The 10,616-nt window shown below is 53.7% G+C and overlaps 1 protein-coding gene across 1 annotated transcript; it reads left to right on the forward strand.

The window, feature by feature from the left end:
• The first annotated feature begins 821 nt into the window (after positions 1-821).
• On the forward strand, positions 822-10,616 carry GDF7 (growth differentiation factor 7). Its single transcript, XM_081188165.1, has 2 exons — positions 822-1,185; positions 8,940-10,616. Exons 1-2 carry the CDS (start codon positions 837-839, stop codon positions 9,914-9,916), a joined length of 1,326 nt encoding a protein of 441 aa, XP_081044291.1. The 5' UTR covers positions 822-836; the 3' UTR covers positions 9,917-10,616.

A 10,616-nucleotide genomic window follows, 5' to 3' on the forward strand; every position in this document is an offset into this window, starting at 1 on the left:
CCCCCCCCCCCGTGCGTGCGCTCTTTTTTCCCTCCCCCTTTTAACATCTCTTTTGTTGGTGCTGGCGAAATGATCTCTGATTTCTATCGAAAAGGACACAGAGCAGAAGGAGGGGGGAAATCAGCCAACGCAGCGCGTTTCCTCTGCAAGTTCAGGGAAGTTTATAAAGTCTGTGTAACTTCCTCTCGGGTGCGTCCAATTCCTGCCACCTTGGGAGAAAGAGGGACCCCCGCCCCCTCGGGCTCCGGGTGAAAACCCCTCTCTGGACATCTCTGGCTCTTTCTCTACACGATCAGGTTCCCTTTAACGTGTCCTCCGAGGCGCTCCTCTTGGCACCCGGCTGCGCTCTGCCCAGTTGGCAACGGGCGCACGTCGAAAACACCTCCGCCAGTTTGTTTCGGGTGTTATTTCCGACGGATTCAGTTTAAAAAGGGGTTTTCTTTTTTTCTTTTTTTTTAGGAGAGAGAGAGAGAAACATTTTTTCAAAAAAACCGAAGAGGGCAGGCAGGAAAGAGCTCTTGCAAAAAAAGCAAATATATGACTCAACAATGTTTGTGTTTTGGTTCTGGGTTTTTCGTTGCGCGCGCGGCGGAGCGGCGTCCGAGGGCTTGAGCGCCGTCGTTGCCAAGCAGCGGCCGCTCGGCAGGGGGCGCTGCGCGGGGTCCGAAAAAGCCTCCTGCCGCTGTCGGCGGAGTCGGCGTGGATTGTGAACACAATGTTAAAAAGCGGCCGGGGAGTCCGAGGAGCCCTCAAAGCCCCTGCGCGAGCCGCCCGGAGCCCGCCGAGCTCTGTCTGCTGCTGCTGCTTCAGACGGCGAGGACGGCGACGGCGAGAGGATGGAGCTGAGGGCGGCCGCGGCGCTTTGCCTCTACTGCATCTGGAGCGCTTGCCGTCTGCGCCCGTGGCAGCTGGACGCCGCCGCAGTCAGGCCCCTGCTGCCCGCCTCGGCAGCGCAAGAGGCAGCCGCCAACGAGGAGAACCTCGACGTCAGAGACGCCGCCGCCTCGGCAGCCTGGAAGGCGAAGCGCGAAGGCGCGTTCCGCAACGGCACGGTGGTGCCTCACGACTACATGGTAGCGCTATACCACAGCCTGGCCCGGAGCAAGGAGCCTCCTGTGCCCGCCGTCGAAGGAGGCGGACGAGCGGACACCGTCACGGGCTTCGTAGACCAGGCGCAGCCGCGAGGTGAGCCAGCCCGGGTAGGGTGGTGGGTGGAATGGGTTGGGATGCCCAGAGCGCACCTGCGCCCTGGAGCAGGAGCCCTCGAGCCCCGCGCAAGGGGACAGGTGGGACTGCCCAGGACAGGTGGGATCCTGTTTGTGGGAGCCGGTTCTTGCGCTCATTGTCTCCGAAGTGAGTCCCGCTTCGCTTGAGACACTTCCCCCTCTCCTCCTGTGGTCAAACCCCCAAGTAAGCGGTTTGCATAGGATTGCAGGCTTCACCCGCCCCCTCCCAGCGAACAAGTAATCTGACCGGGATCGCCCCAGTTAAACCCAGTTCTTGCGCACAGCGGTGGAGGAGAGAGAAGGACCTCGATTTGCCTCGGGCAAGCGCCCGGCCTTCAGTTACGCCGGGTGTTCTGATTTGGATTGGATTGGTTAGTTTGAAATCAACATTGCCAACCTCTTGGGGTAGGGTAGCAGTCCAAATATGATGCAAAGTACTTTGAAAAGTTACTCTCGGCTCTTCCAGCTAATCCTATCTACTCTAAACGATCTAAAATATTAATCTCGATCTAATACAAAGCAACAAACGCCCCTCGACTGTGTGATAGTTACCTCGTCTCTCTGCACTCTGCGAGTGAGAGGTTGGTCTAAATTTTGCAAATTCGAAAGAAAAAGAGAGTCGCTGCTTGGTTGTTGTTGTTTTTGGGTGGTTTAAAATGGCAAAACATTAATATATATAATATTTGTGTGTACATCACACCCCATACGTTTCGAGAAAAACGCACCGTGTACCCTCAAGCTGGGGCGGGGAGGACTTAATGTGAACCCAAACTGTTAAATAAATGTTGGCCCGAAGCAAAAGCATACAGGGAGAGGAGGGGGAAATCCAGAGAATTGCGGCCGCTACAGTCCTGTGAGCGTGTAATTCGAAAATACGAAAACAGCCAAGGAAATGTAAAGCTGGAAATAGTTTTGTTTTAAATCCAAGCCGCGAAAGCAGAGGGGTCTATCTAAAACTGCGGTCAGCCCAAACTTGATAGGACACAACCCCCCCAACTGCGGAAGGTTTGCTCACCCCAAATCCAAGGGGTTTAATGGAAAGTCAAATGATTTCTGTTGGAGTTCTGCTCAAGAGCTGCAAAGATTTCTGCAGAGGGTGGCATTCGTTCTCTGTCAATCGGTTGCTTTTGAGAGCCAAAGGGAGCTGCAGAAGGAAAGGAAAGGAAAGGAAAGGAAAGGAAAGGAAAGGAAAGGAAAGGAAAGGAAAGGAAAGGAAGGAAGGAAGGAAGGAAGGAAGGAAGGAAGGGGGGAGAGAGAGAGAGAGAGAGAGAGAGAGAGAGAGAGAGAGAGAGAGAGAGAGAGAACGGGACGCATATTCTTTTTGAGAGCAGTAAAGAGGTCAGACAGGACCAGATCAGATTTTTCAGCTGAAGCGAGAAGCAAGAAAAATCTGTCCAAATGCACTGTGTGGCGGATTTTCTGCAGACTGCAGAGAGCTCAGCGGCGTACCGCCGCTTCCCTCTCCGGGCCCTCTCTCTTCTGCCAGTGGGTGGGCCAGCTTTTGGCACCCAGCGAGCGTGACAGCTCAGCGGCCCGCTTTGACTCGGGAGGCCACCTGGCGTCGGGCAAAGAGAGCTGAGGTGCATCTGGTTTGCTGGCTGGACGACGGAGTGGGTGGAGATAGCAGGTATAAGGCAAAGGAGGGAGGGGGGAGGCGGTGGTTGCCGCCGGGCGACCAATCCTCGGGGGCGCCTTCTTCCTCATGCAAATACAGCGCCGTCGCGGAACAGAGTGCAACCTGCCTGCAAGGGTCAGGAGGAGGGTTGAACCACCTTCTTCCCCAGAGCATCGCTGGGCAGGCGGGACTCTTGTCCAGGCAATGCGCTCCGCGCTCCTGCAAAAGACGCACGGTTCCAGCCGCCTCCCCACGCGTCGCGCGCCACTTTGAGCCCTCCTTCTTCTTGGGCTGGCACAGCCAGGTTGCTAGGGAGGGGGCAGCCCTCTCACCCCGTCACCTGGGGCGGTAAGACTAACGTAGAGCAACTTTATTCCCACCCCCCGACCCACCCACGTCGCTTCCCTTCCTTTAGCTTTGGGGGGTCCTGGTCTTGGGTGGTGGCATTCCTGTTCTCCCAACTTTTGGCAAGGTGCGGAGAGGTGGGGTGGGGTGGGGGAAGGGTGCGTGCGCTCGCGCGCTTTGTTTTACAGTTTGGTTCATCTGGAGCGCATTAATCTGCTCTAGAGGAGCCATTAAAGTGTGGAGAGGTTCAGGACGCTGTAAACGCATTTCGAGTTGGGGGGCGGGGGCGCTTCAGCCTGCCTCCCACCGCAACCCCTCTCCCGCTTGCCCTGCCCGGAGCCATTTGGCACGCGACCCCTTATGGGAAGAAGGTGACACGAAGGAACTGAAGGGAGAGGCCAATTTCTCACCAAAAACGTAAAAAATCCAAAAGCAAAACAACCCACCGCGCCTGCTCCGCGGGGCGGAAATGGTTTGTTTTCGCCTGCAGCGGACTAACCAACATCTCAATCCGCCTTTGAGTGCTCCACTCCACTCTGCTTCTATTTTATTTACTTAATCGGCCACAATCCAGCCAGTTTAAAAACAGTCAGATTGAAGATGGAGCGATGTAAATACGCGCTCAGTAGCCATCTGTCACGGATGCCTCAGTTGAGATTCCTGCATTGCAGGCGGTTGGGCTGGATAGGCCCTTGAGGTTCCTTCCAACTCAACAATTCTGCGATTCCTCCACAGAGCCCCAGCGCTTACAGTGCTTTAATTGTGTTCGGCTTTGGGACACCTATTTATTCGTGTGAATCGCCTTTCCATGAGTTTGCGCCGAGGCTGACGCGCAAACCCGTGTTTCAAAATGGGATCAAATGAAAAATAAACGGCGAAGTCGCAGAAATAAGAGAGAGAACGCGCGACCCAACCGAAGTTAAGCATTTTAAAAATAAAATAGTAGTTACGGGACATTATTCGTCTTTTGTCAAAGGCTGCGCTGCTAAGCATTCTTATTGAGGAGCAAACTTCCCGGTAAACGCGCGTTGTACATCCCCAAGTCGTTCCTTATTGCGGGAGGGGGTGGAGAAGAGACCATAAGCCCGGAGTTAATTTAGTTTTGGGGTGGGGTGGGGTGCGGGGGAAGCGCCAGAGTTGCGCGCTATTTCTAGCAGAACGAAAAACCCAATTTTTCAGGCTGATGGGGGCGGTTTGCACCGAGCAACCTGGCTGGTGGAGACATATAAACGTCGGAAGGGTTCGATATGCTTCAGAACAGAATACAAGCGAATTAAAAAAAGACAAAGAAAAAAGGGTATCCCGGGCTATATAGCTGAAAGGAAGTGCTATGTGAGTTCGGAGAAGTTTTGTTCTTTATGGGTCCCCCCGCGCCCATGAAGACGGTCTGCCTCAGGGAGAGAAAGCCCTCAAAGGGAGGCGAGGTTCGAGGTTCCGCTGTGCTTAAAAAAGTCAGGGCGCCGCTAGGCTAACCATAACTCCGGCTTGTCCCTTTTGGGGTGAAAACGAGGCATGTGGACTTGGGGCGCAGGATAACTGAATTTAGCATAACTGAATTCAGGGTAGCTGAACGCTTAGCACACACACATACGAAATTCCTCCTGAAATTGTCGTGTCAGAATGGGTTGAACAGCAGGTCATCATCGCCAGGCGCTGTTGGAAAGATCTCCCCGTTCGTTAATGATTGCTCGCAAATAATCTAGAGGTCAAATCCAGCTCAGCATGGAATATCAAGGGGGGTTAACTTCCTAGTGAGACTGTTTAGGAAGAGATCCAACCTATATCCCTTGGTGGATATTACCTAAGGGGGCATTTGTAGCTATGGTATAAGTTTTCCCATAAAGGACGCTAAAATGCTCCATAAAGGACTGAAATGCTCCTGTTGTATCTGATTCAGACTTCAACACTGAAGTTAACGGAATTAGACCGATTTATGCTCTGCAACTTCGGAGGTTTAAACGGTAGATCGGTGACCTGGTTTTACAGAGAGGCAGATCGGGAGATATTGAGTCGCACGAGCTCCAACCGTACAGTATTTAGTCGTTTGATCGATTGATTTAATTACACACCTAGGTTTGCATATGAATAAAATTAAAGTACATATGAAATAAAAGTGAACTTCGTTTCCAGAGGATATATATAACCAATCTAACAGCTAAATCCAGGGGTGGGGATTGGGGAAAACGTCCCATCCTCCCTTCTGATATTGTTGGACCACCTGCCCATTGGCCAGATGTTGGTTGAGCTGGAAGTCCACCAACATCTGGAAAACCACAATTTCCTCGCTCCTGCATGTATCTAGGTGACCAGCCGCGTGGCTGGACCTTCCCGTTAGTAAATATCATAAGCAGCAGTTTATTTCTTCCCGTTTCTACTAGAAGGGTAAACACGAAAAAGTGGGTCTGTTTGCATTCCGGTCTGCGAGTTTACGCACACTCATACGCACGTTTAACTTCATCCCCCGCCCCCGCCCTAAGGATTCTATACATATATAAATTAATCCACCCCACCTGAGGGAGCTGAACAGGTGAAGTACCTGCTGAAACCACTGAAATCAATGGGTTTTGTGAGAACTTAAAAACCGGAGCCATTTATTGAAGCATAAGCTTCTGAAGACGGGAAGCTTATGCGGTTCCTGAAAACTTTCGCCGCGGTAAAACTGTCGGCATTTAAGGTGTCTCAATACCCTTTTGGCAAGTTTTTGCCGCAGCACAGGAAAACCCCCACTCTGAATATGGTTACTGGAATCTCGTGGGACTTGGGCTGGGTCGCGGCTCTGGTCAGTGCCAGCTTTTCACAAAGGAAAAGGAAAGCCTTCGTCGGAAGCAGCCCGGTTTTCAGGGGGGCTGAAACCGAGAAGCCCTCTGTGCAGGCCCATTGGCTTCTGAGAGCCCCCCCCCCATCTCTCTTTGAAGGCCAAGAGGAAGGAGGACTCGACGCCGGGGAATATCTGTCCGAGCTGCTTGCTTTCCCTCTTAGGAATCTGCTTCCAAGAGCGCAGCGCAGGGCCCGCAGGCTGCGGTTTCTGGGAGTTTCAAAGCAAAACTGAAACCAGCTGAGCAATTCAAAGGGGTCTCCTCCTCTCCTTATCTGTTCCTATCCAGACTTCTACGTCGGATTTTTTGGGGGGCGGGGGGGGAGCCAACAAATCAGCCCGGTGTTTTCCACCCTAGTGGAGATGTTTTCCACCCCAGTGCGTAAGGGGGTCTTTGATTTGAGTTCCCCAGGAAAGCCCTGGGCTATATGAATTAAGACATCAATGAAAGCTCCTTCTTAGCACAAAATCATAGAAATGTAGTTGGAAGGGGTCCTTGAGGATTCTGGTCCAAGCCCCTGCAATGCAGGAATCTCAACCAAAGCATCCATGACAGGTGACCATCCAACCTCTGCTTAAAAACCTCCAAGGGAGGAGAGTCCACCACCTCCCAAGGGAGTCTGTTCCACTTTCTAACAACTCTTACTGTCAGAAACTTCTTCCTGATATTTAGTGGGAATGTCCTTTCTTGTACCTCGAAGCCATGGGTTTGAGTCCTACCCTCCGGAGCAGGAGGAAACAAACATGCTCCATGTGACAGATATTTGAAGGTGGCGCTGTGGGTTAAACCACAGAGCCTAGGATTTGCCAAACAGAAGGTCGGGGGATCGAATCCCCCTGACAGGGTGAGCTCCCGTTGCTCGGTCCCTGCTCCTGCCAACCTAGCAGTTGGAAAGTACGTCAACGTGCAAGTAGATAAATAGGTACCGCTCTGGTGGGAAGGTAAATGACGTTTCTGTGCGCTGCTCTGGTTCGCCAGAGGCGGCTTAGTCATTCTGGTCACATGACCCAGAAGCTGTATGCCGGCTCCCTTGGCCAATAAAGCCAGATGAGCGCTGCAACCCCAGAGTCGGCCACGACTGGACCTAATGGTCAGGGGTCCCTACCGAACGATCAATACTCTAAGCGTCCACCCCACCAGGTATTAAAGAGCTCCACTTTTGTCTCTCTTCCAAGATATGATCACTTTTTTTAAAACAGCAGCAGCAACAACCGATCTTTTAAATGATTCTCAGCATTCTTTCCCTTTCTCAAAGTCAACTTGGAAGGGTGGGTTATCATCACCCTTTCAGAATTTACTTAGTAAGGGAAAAATGGAAGAGCGAGTCAATCTCAAACAGGGAGCAAGTTCCATTGAAATCCCTGGATACGTATCCTCTCAAACGCGAAGCTGTGGAGCAAATGCAGGCTCTTGGCTCCCAGTTGGAAGACCAACTTCGATCGGACCCAACACTCCCCCCCCCCCTTGAGAGTGGCTTCCCCAGCAATCCGCTTAAGATCGTGATTCGGAGGCAGCAACCTATTGAAGCCAATGCATAGGATCGCGCTGTAAGAATGATTCCAATAGACGCTCAGCCTATTTTTAGCAATGCCCGGTTTGTGCGTGTATATGAGAAGCGACGCGTAGTGGTGCTGTGCCGGAGGGGTCGCATTTGAGAAATCTTCTTTCCCCTTCTCCTCCTCCCCCCTCCTTTTATTTATTTTAATCCGATTATGTTTATTTGTTGTCACGTCTGAGGTTGTTTAATCAGTCCCAGGAAAAGGGCCACGTCCGGCTTGGAACATTTATATGGGGGGGGGGCGGGTGGGAAAGGGTTAAGAATATGTGCGCAGGTTCAGACCCCGTCAACAGCAGTCAAACCCCTAGCTAACGCGGCTCGGTCCTCTTTCTCCTCTCTGAGCCCCCAACTCCAAGGATATAGATGGACACACACGTGAACAAAATGATCTTTGGCAGATTGGGGAAATGTTTAACTTGGCACGGAGGAGGCAAGAAAGACGTGAAACAACCTTCCAGAACCTGCTCGATCCGAGGGCTGGGAAATAAATACAGATGGTTACTGTAAAGATCTTTCTCGTTGTCTCTCCCCGAAGAAAGGCGCGGGCTGGCGAGAGGAGGGGGGGGGGGACCCAGGCTCGTCTGTTTCAAAGACAAGCCTCTCCAGGGGCATGATTTTCGAAAATGAGACGAAAAGCAGGTCCAAGACGCACGGCCCTTTTACCTCCGCCGCGCTGTGCGCCCGGCAACCTTAGACTAGGTTTTCTGCACAAGCTCAGAGGTGATGTTGCACATTCCACCAGGTCTGAGCAGCTAGAACGAGTTTCGGAGGAGCTGCCCTGTAAACGGTCGCACAATTGCCCACCCTGAGAAGCGCGGGGCTTAATTGAACTGTCAGAAGCATCCCTTCCCCTTTAATGTCCCGCGCAGCAGCAGTAGGGATCAAAGTGCCTCTGGGTATGTTCAGAAGCCCTTTCTTTCTCCTGTAACAAATAGAATCGTAAACTTAGAGGGGACCCCAGGGTCATTTAGCCCAACCCCCTGCAATAAATACAGGAAACTTAGCGAAAGCATCCATGATAGATACCCATCCAATCTCAGGACTGGGGCGCTACTGGCCCGGCAAAGTAGCGCTCACTTCATGGGCAGCAGCTTCCTAGCAGCCAATTAAGCGCATTCAGGGGCCATGCCTGGTAAGTACGCATAGCCTGATCCAGGAGAATCCAGACACGCGGCAGAGGGTTCCCGGGATCCTGCTGGACGACAGCTCCCACCACTGGCCCTGCTGGCTGGGGCTGATGGCAGCTGAAGTCCCCAAGAGACACTTCCAGGTTCCAGGCCTGAGTTGGAGGGAGAGGCCCGGGTAACAAGGCAACCGCGCCGTTGGGATTTTAGGGCGCTTGCTCTTGATTCACGTTTCTGTCCTCCTCCTCTCTGCAGATGACTCTCCGTCGGAAGCGGCGCAGCGCTACCTCTTCAACATCTCCAGCCTGCCCGAGCTGGACGAGGTGGTGGGCGCCGAGCTGCGGATCCTGCGCAAGCCCCCGGGAAACCGGAGCTTGGCCACCTCCCCAGAAGGCCTCCTCCACCGGCTGCTGCTCTCCTCTTGTCCGGAAGGGGAAAGCCACCAACCGGGCCTCTTAGACTCCAGGGCCGGCGACCTCTTGGACTCCGAAGGCCTTTCTTCCTCGTCGCCCAACAAGTGGGAAGTCTTCGACGTGTGGGCAGCCTTGACGGGCGGGGCCGAGGAAGGCGGCAGCCCCCGCCACCCCCGTCCGTCGCTTTGCTTCCTCCTGAGGGTCGTCTCGGAGCAGTCCGGGAGACTCCTCCCGCCGGGACAGCTGGGCTTCCGCAGAGAGCAGCCGTCGGAGCCGCACGAGAGGGCGCTGCTGGTGGTCTTCTCGCGCACCAAGCGGAAGGAGAACCTGTTCAAGGAGATTCGAGAGAAGATCAAGGCTCTGGGCAGCGGTCCCGGGCTCTTGCTGGAGCCCCCTGACTCGGGACAAGATCCCCTAGCCAAGCAGCAGCAGCGCCGCCGCCGTCGGAGGACCACGCTGGCGGGCCGGGCGGCCGGAGGGCGAGGCCACGGCAAGAAGGCCAAGAGCCGCTGCAGCCGGAAAGCCCTGCACGTCAACTTCAAAGAGCTGGGCTGGGACGACTGGATCATCGCGCCCCTGGACTACGAGGCGTACCACTGCGACGGCGTGTGCGACTTCCCTCTGCGCTCGCACCTGGAGCCCACCAACCACGCCATCATCCAGACGCTCATGAACTCCATGGACCCCGACGCCACGCCGCCCAGCTGCTGCGTGCCGTCCAAGCTCAGCCCCATCAGCATCCTGTACATAGACTCGGGCAACAACGTGGTTTACAAACAGTACGAGGATATGGTGGTGGAGACGTGCGGGTGCAGGTAGCGGCGTCGGAAGAAGCGAAGGCCTCTGCTCCTCCTCCCCCATCGTAGCCTGCTTCGCTTCCCGGGCTCCGTGGCGCGCGTCTTGCATGCAGCGAGTTAAGAAGATGCCTCGATGTCCTGCCTTTGGCTGCCTGGCCCGACAGCACTCGTGCATTGTGCGTGTGTGGCATAAAGAGGAGCCATCTTCTTAGGACCCTTCCCCATATAATATTTGAGGGCGCCTGCCCCCTCCCCAAAGTTGATAGGCATTGCCATTCAAATGGTGTGCCTGCCTATCATCATGTGATCGATTATGTGAGGTGGAGCTTCCCTGCCCCCCCCCAATATTTTGTTTCAGTTGGCACCGCTGGCATGTGGAAAAGGGGGGATTTTGCAGGCTTCGCCTCTCTTTTCCTCCCTCCCTCTGCAGATGCTAGTGACCTTTTCCCCCTAGACAATGAGTGAGTGACCTAGCACCCTTCTGTAAGTCTGCACCCCACCAAATGGGCACTTTAAGAGAAGGAAATGGGATGACAGTCTCAAGAACACCTTTGCCAACCAGTCTAGGAGGTTAGCTGAGGTGAACCGTTGTGTGTGTGTGTGTGTGTGTGTTTGTGTGTGTCAATAATCTGAAGCGATGGTTTTCAAGCTTTTTATCTCCAGTGAAGCCATTTCACACTCACTTTTGCTCATGATTTTGTTTTATTTTGTGAATGTTGGTG

This window comes from Podarcis bocagei (genome assembly GCF_964188305.1).
Source record: "Podarcis bocagei genome assembly, chromosome: 3".
NCBI lineage: Eukaryota > Metazoa > Chordata > Lepidosauria > Squamata > Lacertidae > Podarcis > Podarcis bocagei.